The sequence below is a fragment of the Theropithecus gelada genome, chromosome 13, assembly GCF_003255815.1.
Source record: "Theropithecus gelada isolate Dixy chromosome 13, Tgel_1.0, whole genome shotgun sequence".
NCBI classification, from domain to species: Eukaryota; Metazoa; Chordata; class Mammalia; order Primates; family Cercopithecidae; genus Theropithecus; species Theropithecus gelada.
In genome coordinates, this window is record NC_037681.1 from 3,951,325 (window position 1) to 3,968,363 (window position 17,039).

At 37.0% G+C, this 17,039-nt stretch overlaps 1 protein-coding gene across 1 annotated transcript in view; it reads right to left on the minus strand.

Annotated features, from left to right (window-relative positions):
* The window catches only part of LOC112605319 (ankyrin repeat domain-containing protein 36A-like), a 141,036-nt gene that overhangs the window by 76,957 nt on the left and 47,040 nt on the right, over positions 1-17,039 (minus strand). Inside the window, exons 17-26 of the mRNA XM_025354985.1 lie at positions 14,549-14,577; positions 14,380-14,452; positions 12,662-12,690; positions 12,495-12,567; positions 10,801-10,829; positions 10,634-10,706; positions 8,947-8,975; positions 8,780-8,852; positions 653-681; positions 486-558 (exon numbers count right to left, since the gene is read on the minus strand). Coding sequence (XP_025210770.1) covers positions 486-558; positions 653-681; positions 8,780-8,852; positions 8,947-8,975; positions 10,634-10,706; positions 10,801-10,829; positions 12,495-12,567; positions 12,662-12,690; positions 14,380-14,452; positions 14,549-14,577 — 510 coding nt within the window. The remainder of the gene's footprint in view (positions 1-485; positions 559-652; positions 682-8,779; positions 8,853-8,946; positions 8,976-10,633; positions 10,707-10,800; positions 10,830-12,494; positions 12,568-12,661; positions 12,691-14,379; positions 14,453-14,548; positions 14,578-17,039) is intronic.

Sequence of the window (17,039 nt, forward strand, 5' to 3'; positions counted from 1 at the left end):
CCATCCTTCCTGCCTCACAATCCCTATTCCTTGAGGAAAATAATTGCTACTTCAGTGATCTTGTTAGTTCTCATTCTACACTGTTTATAGGGTATTAGGATCACTTTTCCCTCTATTTATAGCAATATGATCTGATGCCTATAATAATCTGTTACTTCATCTCTTTCACCTTCCCCTCTTGATGGAAACATGCAGTAGAATTAAAGCAAAATTATTCTGTCCCCTGAACCCCTTATGTGTTGAACTGCTCTCCAATGGTTCTTCTTCCCAATTTCAATGTAGGGAAGTCTATAATCTTACTACTCAGATCATGGTCAAGGACCAGCAGCATGAGGGTCACCCAAGAACTTACTACAAATGAAGAATCTCAGGTGTACTGAATCAGAACATGCAGCTTCAACAAACCCCAAGCTGATTTACTTGGGGAAGGGAAGTTCTCTTCTATCTTGATTGAACATGACACCAGATGTGTTTTGCAAAATTACCTGTCCCAGATTGTTGTCCATCATTTATTTCTGTGGCTATATTCACAGGAGAATCTTTCTTGTCACTTGTAGCCTGAATGGGATTTTAAACAAAATAATCAATACATAAAGTATATTTCATAGACTATACAGTTAATAGTTCAAAATATAAATGAGAGTTTAATTACCTTCCAGGCCGGTGGTTTCTGAGAAGACACTGAGAAACAAAAGGGGCACATTATCAATCATATGTATATACAATAAAGTTATCCATATATTCATGCAGTGTTAGCATGAAGCTGCATCTACCTGCCTATATTACTGTAGGTTTTGATGTTTTATACTTTGTGTCTTAAGACAGGAACATGACTGAAATACACTGAAAAACAGGAATACAAGCTTCATGAAATATACACTAACAATTTCCAACATATGATTTTTCATACATCTAAAACTAAAATAGAACAGTGTCAATATCAATAAGGATATGCAGAATGATGCGGACAAATGTGATCTAAAATCAGAAGAGAAACTCAATCACCTGGGAATTAATGTCAAAGCAGGTGGTACATGCACGTGCATGTCTTTCATTCAAGATATCTGAATGATTTAGACCATTACACTGCAAACATTCATCATGCTCTTTAAACTGCCAAATAACTGAGAAGGTACACAATTACAGTGACACTTCAGTTTAATGTACATTTCATGTCTCTTCAGTGGAAGTGTCCTAAATTGATCAGTTTGGATATATGTTTCCTGAATCTGAGTGAATAATACTCATTTTTTCTCACACCCATGTGGTATAATAATTCACTTCAGTTTCTTGTATTCTCTAGTTTAGCCTTCCGAACATTTTTTCATCCACTCATGGCAACAAAGTATAATATATAAACCTCAATAAAAAACATAATCCATTATTAATTTTGACATACTTCTACAAAATAAAACTGCTATAAGCATTGGATACTAATAAGCTTCTACATTTGGATATCTCTCCAATATTCATTGAAAATTACCATTTTAGGAGTCAGTTGATGAATTCAACATTATTTTTGTTTCTAAGATAGTCTTGCTTGGAGTATAATGCTATTCTTTAAAGAATATTCATTAAATAACTATTTTATCCAAGAGTTAGCTCTTTGATCAATGAAGCCAATGTATTCATACTCAAGTTTATCTAATTTTTTTGTTATACTTAAGTTCTAGGGCATATGTGCACAACGTGCAGGTTTCTTACACATGTATACATGTGCCATGTTGGTGTGCTGCACTCATTAACTCATCATTTACATTAGGTATGTCTCCCTAATGCTTTCCCTCCCCTATCCCCAAATCGCACGACAGGCCCCAGTGTGTGATGTTCCCCACTTGTGTTCAAGTGTCCTCATTGTTCAATTCCCACCTATGAGTGAGGACATGCAGTGTTTGGTTCTCTGTCCTTGGGATAGTTTGCTCAGTATGATGGTTTCCAGCTTCATCCATGTCCCTACAAAGGACATTAACTCATCCTTTTTTATGGTTGCATAGTATTCTGTGGTGTATATGTGCCACATTTTCTTAATCCAGTCTATCACTGATGGACATTTGCGTTGGTTCCAAGTCCTTGCTATTGTGAATAGTGCCACAATAAACATATGTGTGCATGTTTCTTTATAGCAGCATGATTTATAATCCTTTGGGTATATACCCAGTAATGGGATGTCTGTGTCAAATGGTATTTCTAGTTCTAGATCCTTGAGGAATCGCCACACTGTCTTCCACAATGGTTGAACTAGTTTATAGTCCCACCAACAGCATAAAAGTGTTCCTATTTCTCCACATCCTCTCCAGCACCTGTGGTTTCCTGACTTTTTAATGATTGCCATTCTAACTGGCACAAGATGGTATCTCATTGTGGTTTTGATTTGCATTTCTCTGATGGACAGTGATGACAAGCATTTTTTCACATGTCTGTTGGCTGCATAAAAGTCTTCTTTTGAGACGTGTCTGTTCATATCCTTCACCCACTTTTTGATGGGGTTGTTTGATTTTTTTCTTGTAAATTTGTTTAAGTTCTTTGTATATTCTGGATATTAGCCGTTTGTCATGTGGGTAGATTGTAAAAAATTTTCTCCCACTCTGTAGGTTGCCTGTTCACGCTGATGGTAGTTTCTTTTGCTGTGAAGAAGCTCTTTAGTATAATTAGATCCCATTTGTCTATTTCGGCTTTTGCTGCCATTGCTTTTGGTGCTTTAGTCATAAAGTCCTTGCTCATGCCTATGTCCTGAATGGTATTACCTAGTTTTCCTTCTAGGGTTTTTATGGTTTTAGGTCTAATATTTAAGTCTTTAATCCATCTTGAATTAATTTTTGTGTAAGGTGTAAGGAAGGGATCCAGGTTCAGCTTTCCACATATGGCTAGCCAGTTTTCCCAGTACCATTTATTACATAGGGAATCCTTTCCCCATTTCTTGTTATTGTCAAGTTTGTCAAAGATCAGATGGTTGTAGATGTGTGGTATTATTTCTGAGGGCTCTGTTCTGTTCCATTGGTCTATATCTCTGTTTTGGTACTAGTACCATGCTGCTTTGGTGACTGTAGCCTTGTAGTATAGTTAGAAGTCAGGCTCTAGCATGATGCCTCCAGCTTTGTTCTTTTGGCTTGGGATTGTCTTGGCAATGTGGGCTCTTTTTTGGTTCCATATGAACTTTAAAGTAGTTTTTTCCAATTCTGTGAAGAAAGTCATTGGTAGCTTGATGGGGATGGCACTGAATCTATAAATTACCTAGGGCAGTAAGGCCAGTTTCACGATATTGATTCTTCCTATCCATGAGCATGGAATGTTCTTCCATTTGTTTGTGTCCTTTTTTATTCGTTGAGCAGTGGTTTGTAGTTCTCCTTGAAGAGGTCCTTCACATCCCTTGTAAATTGGAATTCTAGGTATTTTATTCTCTTCGAAGCAACTGTGAATGGGAGTTCACTCATGATTTGGCTCTCTGTTTGTCTGTTATTGGTGTATAGGAATGCTTGTGACTTTTGCAGGTTGATTTTGTATCCTGAGACTTTGCTGAAGTTGCTTATCAGCTTAAGGAAATTTTAGGTTGAGACAATGGGGTTTTTTAAATATATCATCATGTCATCTGCAAACACGGACAATTTGGCTTCCTCTTTTGCTAATTGAATACCCTTTATTTCTTTCTCCTGCCTGATTGCCCTGACCAGAACTTCCAACACTATGTTGAATAGGAGTGGTGAGACAGGACATCCTTGTCTTGTGCCAGTTTTCAAAGGGAATGCTTTCAGTTTTTGCCCATTCTGTATGATATTGGCTGTGGGTTTGTCATAAATAGCTATTATTTTGAGATACGTCCCATCAATACCTAGCATGAAGTCCTTTTGAATTTTGTCAAAGGCCTTTTCTGCATCTATTGACATAAACTTGTGGTTTTTGTCTTTGTTTCTGTTTATATGATGGATCACATTTATTGATTTGCATATGTTGAACCAGGCTCACATCCCAGGAGTGAAGCCAACTTGATTATGGTGGATAAGCTTTTTGATGTGCTGCTGGATTAGTGTTGCCAGTATTTTATTGAGGATTTTGCATCGATGTTCATCAGGGATATTGGTCTAAAAGTCTCTTTTTTGTTGTTGTGTCTCTGCCAGGTTTTGGTATCAGGATGATGCTGGCCTCATAATATGAGTTAGGGAGGATTCCCCTTTTTTCTATTGATCGGAATAGTTCCAGAAGGAATGGTACCATCTCCTCTTTGTATCTCTGGTAGAATTCAGCTGCAGGGTCCTGGACTTTTTTTGTTTGGTAGGCTATTAATTATTGCCTCAATTTCAGAGCCTGTTATTGGTCTATTCAGGAATTCAGCTTCTTCCTAGTATAGTCTTGGGAGGGTGTATGTGTCCAGGAATTTATCCATTTCTTCTAGATTTTCTAGTTTATTTGCCTAGAAGTGTTTATAGTATTCTCTGATGGTAGTTTGTATTTCTGTGGGATTGGTGGTGATACCCCCTTTATCATTTTTTATTATGTCTATTTGATTCTTCTCTCTTTTCTTCTTTATTAGTCTTGCTAGTGGTCTATCAAGTTTGTTGATCTCTTCAAAAAACCAGCTCCTGGACTCATTGATAAGTGTTTTTTGTGTCTCTATCTCTTTCAGTTCTGAACTTATCTTAGTTATTTTTTGCCTTCTGCTAGCTTTTGAAGGTGTTTGCTCTTGCTTCTCTAGTTCTTTTAACTTTGATGTTAGGGTGTGAATTTTAGATCTTTCCTGCTTTCTCATGTAGGCATTTAGTGCTATAAATTTCCCTCTACACACAGCTCTAAATGTGTCCCAAAGATTCTGGTATGCTGTATCTTTGTTCTCATTGGTTTTAAAGAACATCTTTACTTTTGCCTTCATTTCATTATTTACCCAGCAGTCATTCAGGAGCAAGTTGTTCAGTTTCCATGTAGTTGAGCGGTTTTGAGTGAGTTTCTTTTTTATTATTATTATTATTATTATTATTATACTTTAAGTTCTAGGGTACATGTGCATAACGTGCAGGTTTGTTACATATGTATGCTTGTGCCATGTTGGTGTGCTGCACCCATCAACTCATCAGCACCCATCAACTCGTCATTTACATCAGGTATAACTCCCAATGCAATCCCTCCTTCCTCCCTCCTCCCCATGATAGGCCCCAGTGTGTGATGTTCCCCTTCCCAAGTCCAAGTGATCTCATTGTTCAGTTCCCACCTATGAGTGAGAACATGTGGTGTTTGGTTTTCTGTTCTTGTGATAGTTTGCTGAGAATGATGGTTCCCAGCTGCATCCATGTCCCTACAAAGGACACAAACTCATCCTTTTTTATGGCTGTATAGTATTCCATGGTGTATATGTGCCACATTTTCTTAATCCAGTCTGTCACTGATGGACATTTGGGTTGATTCCAAGTCTTTGCTATTGTGAATAGTGTTGAGTGAGTTTCTTAATCCTGAGTTCTACTTTGATTGCACTGTGGTCTTAGAGACAAGTTTGTTACAATTTCTGTTCTTTTACATTTGCTGAGGATTGCTTTACTTCCAGCTATGTGGTCCATTTTGGAGTAAGTGCGATGTGGTGCTGAGAAGAATGTATATTGTGTTGATTTGGGGTGGAGAGTTCTGCAGACGTCTATTAGGTCCACTTGGTGCAGAGCCAAGTTCAAGTCCTGGATATCCTTGTTAACTTTCTGTCTCGTTGATCTAATGTTGATAGTGAGGTGTTAAAGTCTCCCATTACCATTGTGTGGGAGTCTAAGTATCTTTGTAAGTTTCTAAGGACTGCTTTATGAATCTGGGTGCTCTCGTATTGGGTGCATATATATATAGGATAGTTAGCTGTTCTTGCTGAATTGACCTTTTTCCCAAGATGACCAAATAGGAACAGGTCCCATTTACAGCTCCCAGCATGAGTGACGCAGAAGATGGGTGTTTTCTGCATTGCCAAATGAGGTACCGGGTTAATCTCCTGGGGCTTGTTGGACAGTGGGTGCAGCCCACGGAGTGTGAGCCAAAGCAGGGTGGGGCATCACCTCACCCAGGAAGTGCAAGGGATTTGGGAATTCCCTTTCCTAGCCAAGGGAAGACGTGACAGACAGTACCTGGAAAATTGGTACACTCCCACCCTAATACTGCACTTTTCCAACAGTCTTAGCAAATGACACACCACGAGATTATATCCCGCACCTGGCTCAGAGTGTCCCACACCCATGGAGTGTCGCTCACTGCTAGCACAGTAGTCTGAGATCGAACTGCAAAGTGGCAGCGAAGCTGGGGGAGGGTTGTCTGTCATTGCTGGGGCTTGAGTAGGTAAACAAAGCGGCCCAGAAGCTTGAACTTGGTGGAGCCCACCACAGCTCAAGGAGGCCTGCCTGCCTCTGTAGACTCCATCTCTAGGGGTAGGGCATAGCTGAACAAAAGGCAGCAGAAACTTCTGCAGACTTAAATTTCCCTGTCTGACAGCTTTGAAGACAGTAGTGGTTCTCCCAGCACAGAGTTTGACATCTGAGAACAGACAGACTGCCTCCTCAGGTGGGTCCCTGACCCCTGAGTAGCCTAACTGGGAGACATCCCCCACTAGGGGCAGAATGACACCTCATACAGCCGGGTGCTCCTCTAAAATGAAGCTTCCAGAGAAAGCATCAGGCAGCAACATTTGCCGTTCTGCAATATTTGCTGTTCTGCAGCCTCTGCTGGTGATACCCAGGCAAACAGGGTCTGGAGTGGACCTCCAGCAAACTCCAACAGACCTGCAGCTGAGGGGCCTGACTATTAGAAGGAAAACTAACAAACAGAAAGGACATCCACACCAAAACCCCATCTGTACATCACCATCATCACAGACCAAAAGTGGATAAAATCACAAAGATGGGGAGAAACCAGAGCAGAAAAGCTGAAAATTCTAAAAATCAGAGTGCCTCTTCTCCTCCAGAGGAATGCAGCTCCTCACCAGCAACAGAACAAAGCTGGACAGAGAATGACTTTGATGAGCTGACAAAAGTAGGCTTCAGACGATCAGTAATAACAAACTTCTCCAAACTAAAGGAGAATGTTTGAATCCATCGCAAAGAAGCTAAAAACCTTGAAAAAAGGTTAGATGAATGGCTAACTACAATAAACAGTACAGTGAAGACCTGAAATAACCTGATGGAGCTGAAAACCATGGCACAAGAACTACATGACACATGCACAAGCTTCAGTAGCCAATACATTCAAGTGGAAGAAAGGGTATCAGTGACTGAAAATCAAATAAATTAAATGAAGTTAGAAAAGAAGTTTAGAGAATAAAGAGTAAAAAGAAATGAATAAAGCCTCCAAGAAATGTGGGACTATGGGAAAAGACCAAATCTATGTCTGATTGGTGTACCTGAAAGTGACAGGGAGAATAGAGCCAAGTTGGAAAACACTCTCCAGGATGTTATCCAGGAGAACTTCTCCAACCTAGCAAGGCAGACCAACATTCAAATTCAGGAAATACAGAGAATGCCACAAAGATACTCCTTGAGAAGAGCAACTCCAAGACACATAATTGTCAGATTCGCCAAAGCTGAAATGAAGGAAAAAATGTTAAGGGGAGCCAGAAAGAAAGGTCGGGTCACCCACAAAGGAAAGCCCATCAGACTAACAGCGGATCTCTCGGCAGACACTCTATAAGCAAGAAGAGTGTGGGGTCCAATATTCCACATTCTTAAACAAAAGAATTTTCAACCCAGAATCTCATATCCAACCAAACTAAGCTTCATGAGTGAAGAAGAAATAAAATCCTTTATAGATAAGCAAATGCTGAGAGATTTTGTCACCACCAGGCCTGTCTTACAAGAGCTCCTGAAGGAAGCACTACACATGGAAAGGAAGAACCAGTACCAGCCACTGCAAAAGCATGCCAAATTGTAAAGACCATTAACACTAGGAAGAAACTGCGTCAACTAATGAGCAAAATAACCAGCTAATATCATAATGACAGGATCAAATTCACACATAATAATATTAACCTTAAATGTAAATGGGCTAAATGCTCCAATTAAAAGACACAGACTGGCAAATTGGATAAACTCAAGACTCATAAGTGTGCTGTATTCAGTAGACCCATCTCACAGGCAGGGACACACATAGGCTCAAAATAAAGGGATGGAGGAAGATCTACCAAGCAAATGGAAAACAAAAAAATAGCAGCAGTTGCAAACCTAGTCTCTGATAAAATAGACTTTAAACCAACAAACATCAAACAAAACAAAGGTTTATCTAATTTTTATAACTAAAATCAACAAAACATGTATATATGATGCCTGATAGTAATAAAGAGGAGTAATGAGTCGGTGTGGTTTACGGCAATTATAGCATTGTTTCCTGTTTTCAGCAGTTCCTGGATTTGCCAAAATCAAATCTTCTTTTATGCAAATGTTCCAAATGCACCTGAAATGAGTTCACTCAGGTTTACTCAGCAGAAATCTCAAAATTACAGAAATAAGTTCTTTTCCCTCCTTCCTGGCTCACAATCCCTCTTCCTTGAGGAAAATAATTGCTACACCAGTAATCTCGTTAGTTATTGTTCTACAGTGTCTACAATTTATTACAATCACTTTTCCACCTGTTTTTAGCAGTACGATGTGACGTCTGTAAAATCTATCTCCTTCCACTCTTGGTGAAAACATGCTGTAGAATTAAAGCAAAATTATGCTGTCCCCTGAGCCCCTTATATCTTGAACAGCTCTCCAGTGTTTCTTCTTCCCAATTTGGGGAAGGGAAGTTCTCTTCTATCTTGATTGAACATGACCTTACATGTGTATTGCAAAATTACCTGTCCCAGATATTTGTGCATCCTTTATTTTGGTGGCTATATTCGAAACAGAATCTTCCTTGTCACTTGTAGCCTGAATGGAATGTGAAACAAAATAATCAATACATAAAGTATAGTTCATAGACTATACAGTTACTAGTTCAAAATATAAATGAGAGTTTAATTACCTTCAAGGTTGGTTGTTTCTGAGAAGACACTAAAAAGCAAAAGGGACACATAATCACTCATATGTACATAAGATAATGTTATTCATACATTCATGAGGTGTTAGCATCAAGCTGTATCCTCCTACCTGTATTAGTGTAGGATTTGATGTTTTCTACTTTAGAAATACACTGAAGAAAAGGAATACAGGCTTCATGAAATATACCCTTACTATTTCAAACATGGTATGATTATTCATATGTCTAAAACTAAAATAAAACTGTGTCTATATCAATATGGATATGCCGAGTGATGCGGAGAAATGTGACGTAAAATCAGAGCAGCAATTCATACACCTGAGAAACAATGTCAAAGCAGGTGGTACATGATCCTGCATGTCTTTCAGGCAACAAAGCAGAAGGATTTACACCATTATACTACAAACATTCATCATGCTCTTTAACTTGCCTGATAACTGAGAACTTACACAATTACAATGACACTTTAGTTGAATGGACATTTCACGTCTTTTAAGTTGGAAGTGTCCTAAATTGATCAGCTTGGATATATGTTTCTGGAATCTGAGTAAATAATATTCATTATTTCTCACACCCATGTGGTGTAATAATTCCCCTAAGTTTCTTGTATTCTCTAGTTTAGCCTTCCAAACATTTCTTCATCCACTCATGGCCACAAAGTATAATATATAAACCTCAATAAAGAACATAATCAATTATTAATTTTGACATACTTCTACTAAATAAAACTCCTACAAGCATTGGATAGCAGCAAGCTTTTCCATTCAGAAATCACACCAACATTCATTGAAAATGACCATTTTAAGGGTCAGTTGATGAATTCAACATTATTTTTGTTTCTAAAATAGTCTTGCTAGGAGTATCATGCTCTTCTCTAAAGAATATTCATTAAATAGCGATTTTATCCAAGAGTTACCTCTTTGATCAAAGAAGCCAAAGTATTCATATTCAAGCATATCTCATTTTTATAACTAAAATCAATGAAACATGTAAGTCTGATGCCTAATAGTAACAAAGGGGAGTAACTAGTCATTGTGGTTTATCCTAATTCTAGCATTCTTTCCTGCATCCCGTAGTTCCAGGAGCTGTGAAATCAAATCTCCTTTCTGCAAATATGCTACATGCATCTGAAGTGAATTCACTCAGGTTTCCTCAGCAGAAATCCCAAAATTACATAAATAACTTCTTCTTTTCCCTCCTTCCTGCCTCACAGTCCCTCTTCCTTGGGGAAACTAATTGCTACATCAGTGGTCTCGTTACTTCTCGTTCTAGTGTCCGCGAGTTATTACGATCAATTTTCTGTCTGTCTTTAACAGTACGGTGTGATGTCTGTAAAATCTATACTTCATTTCTTTCTCCTTCCACCCTTGGTGAAAATATGCTGCAGAATTAAAGCAAAATTATCTGTCCCCTGAGTCCCTTATGTCTTGCCCTGCTCTCCAATGTTTCTTCTTCCCAGTTTCAATGTGTAGAAGTCTATAATCTTATTGTGAAGATCATGTCCAAGACCAACAGCATCGGTGTCACCCAAGAACTTATTACATATGAAGAATCTCAGGCCTGCTGAATCAGAATGTGCAGCTTGGACGAGTCTCCTGTTGATTTATTTGGGGAAGAGACGTTCTTTTCTATCTGGACTGAACATGACATTAAATGTGTTTTGCAGAATTACCTGTCCCAGATTGTTGTCCATCCTTTATTTCTGTGGCTATATTTGAAACAGAATCTTTCTCGTCACTTGTAACCTGAACGGAATTTGAAATAAAATAATCAATAAATAAAGTATGTTTCATAGACTCTGCATTTACTAGTTCAAAATATAAATGAAAATTTAATTACCTTCAAGACTGGTTGTTTCTGAGAAGACACTGAAAAACAAAAGGGATACATAATCACTCGTATGTAAATATGATAAATTATCCATACATTCATGCAGTGTTAGCATCAAGCCGTATCCTCCTGCCTGCATTGGTGTAGGCTTTGATGTTTGCTACTTTGTGTCTGGGGACTGGAACATGACAGAAATACACTGACAAAAGGGAACACAGGCTTCATGAAATATACCCTTACAATTGCAAACATGGTATGATTTGTCATTTGTCCAGAACTAAAATAAAACCGTGTCAATATCGATGTGGATATGCCGAGTGATGAGGACAAATGTGACCTAAATCAGTGGAGCAACTCATACACCTGAGAATCAATGTCAAAGCAGGTGGTACACGATCCCTCATGTCTTTCATGCAGGAAATCAGAAGGATTTACATAATTATACTACAAACATTCATCATGCTCTTTAACTCGTCCGATAACTAGGAAGGTACACAATTACAATGACACTTCATGTCTCTTCAGTGGAACTGTCCTAAATTGATCAGCTTGGATATATGTTTCCTGAAATTAGTAGATAATACTCATTATTTCTCACACCCATGTGGTGTAATAATTTGCCTGAGTTTCTTGTATCTGCTAGTTTAGCCTTCCGAAAATTTCTTCATCCACTCATGGCAACAAAGGATAATATATTAGCCTCAATAAAAATATCATCAATTATCAATTTTGACATACTTCTACAAAGTAAAACTGAAACAAGCATTAGATATTAGTAAGTTTTACATTCAGAAATCACTCTAATATTCATTGAAAATGACCATTTTAGGAGTTAATTAGAATTCAACATAATTTTTGTTTCTAAAATAGTCTTCTTAAGAGTATCATACTATTCTCTAAAGAAGTTTCATTAAATAGCTATTTTATCCAAGAGTTAGCTCCTTGAACAAGGAAGGCAATGTATTCATACTCAAGTTTATCTCATTTTTTATAACTAAAATCAACAAAACACATATCTCTGATGCCTAATAGTAACAAAGAGGAGTAATGAGTCACTATGGTTTATCCCAATCCTAGCACTGTTTCCTGCTTCCTGTAGTTCACGGATCAGCCAAAATCAAATATTCTTTTATGCAAATATTCCAAATGCATCTGAAATGAGTTCACTCAGGTTTCCTCAGCAGAAAACCCAAAATTACATAAATACCTTCTTCTTTTCCATCCTTCCTGCCTCACAATCCCTCTTCTTCGAGGAAAATAATTGATACATCAGTGGTCACATTAGTTCTCATTTTACAGTGTTTATGGAGTTATTAGGATCAGTTTTCCCTCTGTTTATAAGAATACGATATGATGCCTATAATATCTAATACTTCAGCTCATTCTCCTTCTCCTCTTGATGGAAACATGCTGTAAAATTAAAGCAAAATTATGCTGTTCCCTGAGCCTGGTATGTGTCGAACTGCTCTCCAATGGTTCTTCTTTCCAATTTCAATGTAGAGAAGTCTATAATCTTACTATTCAGATCATGGCCAACAACCAGCAGCATCAGGGTCACCTGAGAACTCACTACAAATGAAGAATCTCAGACGTGCTGAATCAGAACATGCAGCTTAGATGAACTCCTCACTGATTTATTCTGGGAAGGGAAGTTCTCTTCTACCTTGATTGAACATGACATTAGATGTGTTTTGCAAAATTACCTGTCCCAGATGTTGGTCCCTCCTCTATTTCTGTGGCTATATTCGAAACAGAATCATTCTTTTCACTTGTAGCCTGAATGGGATTTGAAACACAATAATCAATACATAAAGTAGGTTTCATAGACTATACAGTTAATAGTTCAACATATAAATGAGAGTTTAATTACCTTCAAGGCTGGTTGTTTCTCAGAAGACACTGAAAAGCAAAAGGGATACATAATCAATCATATGTAAATATGATAATGTTATCCATATATTCATGCATGGATAGCATATTAGCATCAAGTTGTATCCTCCTGCCTGTATTAGTGTAGGCTTTGATGTTTTATACTTTGTTTCTTGGGACTAAATGGGAAGGAAATACACTGAAGAAAATAGGAATACAGGCTTCAAGAAATATACACTGACAATTTCAAACGTGATATGACTTATCATATGTCTAAAACTAAAATAAAACCATGTCAATATCAACGTGGATATGCTGAGTGATAAGGACAAATGTGATCTAAAATCAGAGAGCAACTCATACACATGGGAATCAATGTCAAAGCAGGTGGTACATGCACCCGCATGTCTTTCAATGCAGGATATCAGAATGATTTAGATTATACTGCAAACATTCATCATGCTCTTTAACTTGATCGATAACTGAGAAGGTACACAATTATAGTGACACTTCATGTGAAGGTACACTTCACGTCTCTTCAGTGGAAATGTCCTAACTTGTTCAGCTTGGATATATGTTTGGTCAGTCCTAGTAGATAATACTCATTATTTCTCAGATCCACGTAGTGTAATAATTTGCCTACATTTCTTGTATTCTCTAGTTTAGCCTTCCAAAAGTTTCTTCATTCACTCCTGGCAACAAAGTATAGTACACGAATCTCAATAAAAAATATCATCAATTATCAATTTTGACATACATATCCAAAATACAACTGCTACAAGCATTAGATATTAATAAGCTTTTAATTCAGAAATGACTCCAAAATTCATTAACAATGACCATTTTAGGAGTCAATTAATGACTTCAACATTATTTTTCCTTTCAAAATAGTCTTGTTTGGAGAATCATGATGATCTCCAAAGAATTTTCATTTAATAGCCATTTTATTCAAAAGTGAGCTTTTTGAACAATGAAGCCAATGTGTTCATATTCATCTTTTTTATAACTGAAATCAACAAAACACGTTTCTCTGATGCCCAATAGTAACAAAGAGGCGTAATGAGTCAGTGTGGTTTCTCCCAAATCTCTCATTGTTTCCTGCTTCCAATAGTTTCTGGAGCAGCCACAATCAAATCTTCTTTTATGCAAATATTCCAAATGCATCTGAAGTGAGTTCACTCAGATTTCCTTAGCAGAAACACCAAAATTACATAAATAACATCTTCTTTTTCCTTCTTCCTGCCTCACAATCCCTCTTCCTTGAGGAAAATAATTGCTACATCTGTGGTATCATTAGCTGTCCTTCCACAGTGTGTATGGGTTATTACAATCACTTCTTCCCTCTGCTTTTCGCAATACGGTTTGACGTCTATAATATTTATTACTTCATCTCTTTCTTATTCCCCTCTTGATGAAAACATGCTGTAGAATTAAAGCAAAATTAAGTTGTCCCCTCAGCCCATTATGTCTTGAACTGCTCTCCAATAGTACTTCTTCCCAATTTCAATATAGGGAAGTCTATAATCTTGCTACTCAGATCATGGCCAAGCATCAGCAGCAACTGCAGCACCCGAGTACTTATTTCAAGTGCACAATCTCAGAAGTGCTGAATTGGAACGTGCAGCTTCAATGGGCCACCCTCCCACTAATTTATTCGGGGAAGAGACATTCTCTTCTATCTTGAGTGAACATGACATCGAACATGTATTGCTAAATTACCTGTCCCAGATTTTTGCCCATCCTTTATTTCTGTGGCGATATTCAAAATAGAATCATTCTGGTCACTTGTAACCTAAATGGTATTTGAAACAAAATTATCAATACATAAAGTATGTTTAATAGACTGTACAAATATAATAGTTCAAAATATAAATGAGAGTTTAGTTACCTTACAGGCTGGTTGTTTCTCAGAAGACACTGAAAAGCAAAAGGGATACACAGTCAATCATATGTAAATATGATAATATAATCCATACACTCATCCTGTGTTAGCTTCAGGCTGTATCCTCCTGCCTGTAATAGTGTAGGCTTTGATGTTTTATACTTTGTTTCTTGGGACTAAATGGGAAGGAAATACACTGAAGAAAATAGGAATACAGGCTTCAAGAAATATACTCTGACAATTTCAAACGTGATATGACTTGTCGTATGTCTAAAACTAAAATAAAACCATGTCAATATCAATGTGGATATGCTGAATGATGAGGACAAATGTGATCTAAAATCAGAGAGCAACTCATACACATGGGAATCAATGTCAAAGCAGGTGGTACATGTGCCCGCATGTCTTTCATGCAAGATATCAGAATGATTTAGACCATTTTACTGCAAACATTCATCATGCTCTTTAACTTGATCGATAACTGAGAAGGTACACAATTACAATGACACTTTAGTTGAATGTACACTTCACGTCTCTTCAGTGGAAATGTCCTAACTTAATCAGCTTGGATATATGTTTGATGAATTCTAGTATGTAATATTCATTATTTCTCACACCCATATGGTGTAATAATGTGCCTACATCTCTTGTATCTTCTAGTTTAGCTTCTGAAAGTTTCTTCATCCACTCATGACAACAAGGTATAATAAATAAACCTCATCAAAAAGTATAATAAATTACCAAATTTAACATACTTATACAAAATAAAGTTGCTACAAGCATTAGATATGAATAAACTTTTACATTTGGAAATCACTCCAATATTCACTGAAAATAAACATTTGGGAGTCAAGTAATGAATTCAACATTATTTTCATTTCTAAAATAGTCTGGTTGAAGTCTCATGTTATTCTCTAGAGAATTTTTATTAAATAGCTATTTTATCCAATAGTTAGCTTCTTGAAAAACAAAGCCAATGTATGCATATTCACGTTTATCTCATTTGAATAACTAATATCAACAAAACATATACCTCTGACGCCCAGTAGTAACAAGGAGGAGTAATGAGTCACTGTGGTTTATCCCAATTCCATCATTCTTTCCTGCTTCCAGTAGTTCCTGGAGCAGCCAAAATCAAATCATCCTTTACGCAAATATTCTAAATGCATCTGAAGTGAGTCCACTTAATCTTAGAGTCATAATTTAAAAAATCATTTTCTTTATACTCATGAAGGCTCCTGATATTTTTACATATCCTGGATTCAGCAGTTTGGCCTTCTCCCTGTCTCTTCGTCCACTTTCGCCAAAACATACACATCAATGAAATAATGTGTAGATTTTCATAGATTCCTATGAAAATAAACTAAGCAAAGTTTCTAAATCACTAGAGACTTCTTTTCTTATAAATAACCAACCAATATGACATAATGCATATATATATATGTCATGATTGCCATGATTATTGGCAGTTATCCATTTAATACTCTAAAAATGTATTCTTTGATTCCTTTTTTCTAAATCTAGTTTTATATGATATACTATAGGGGTCTCTCAGGTTCTTTTATGAAATAACTACTCAGCAAACACAGCTTCCTAAAAAGAAACAAACAAAAAAAAAAAACACATTTTTTCTAGATTAAGCTGCATCCCAATATGCTAACTGATGTGAATGAAGCACATATCATTGATATGCAAAACTTCTACGGAGAAGAAATGAGACCCTGTGGGTCACCCTCATCCTTCTAACTTCTGCTTTCAATTAAGTGACTTCCCACCAGTCTCCTCATCAGAAACCTCCATTCTACCTAGCTAGCTGCTTTCTTTGTTTACTCCTGCCCAATTTGACATACACTCCTTTTCATTCATAAATCTAATGTCCATATTGGTGGACTTCATTCTTTGACCTCCACATTCGTTTCTTCATTATTCTCACCACTACTGCATTGTGACATCTGTACAATCCCATACTGACACACGGGAAGGTAAGATTTTACTTTATTAAAATGTTAAATGTGTCAGACATTTGACTAACATGTAATAAATTCCTTTTTCACAAAAGCAGTCCCATGACCTCCTCTCTTCCATAGACACTCTTGTTTCACAGCTGTTCTTCACTCACATCGGTTTATCTATCACCTCTCATTTTGTCTCTATGTTTTCACTTCATATTATGAGTTATTATCATAGGCTCAGGAGTCTATCTTACCTATTTTCCTCTCCAGGAGACAGTACTGAGCAGTAAATTAGAATCTTTCAAGATATGAACACTTTTATGTACACAACACTTTGTAGAGTTATTTTATGTTTAACTACCCATAATGCCACTATGTCTATGCTTTCCAGAGAAACAAGCTCTGAAATTTTATTGAATATAAACTATTCAAAAACTTCTTTAACTACAATGACACTGTCTCTCCTCGATGCACCAAAATCTTCAGAAATAACAAGTGAAGACTTGAAAACATGTCAGTAATTGACATGAAAAATGAAGTGTTGG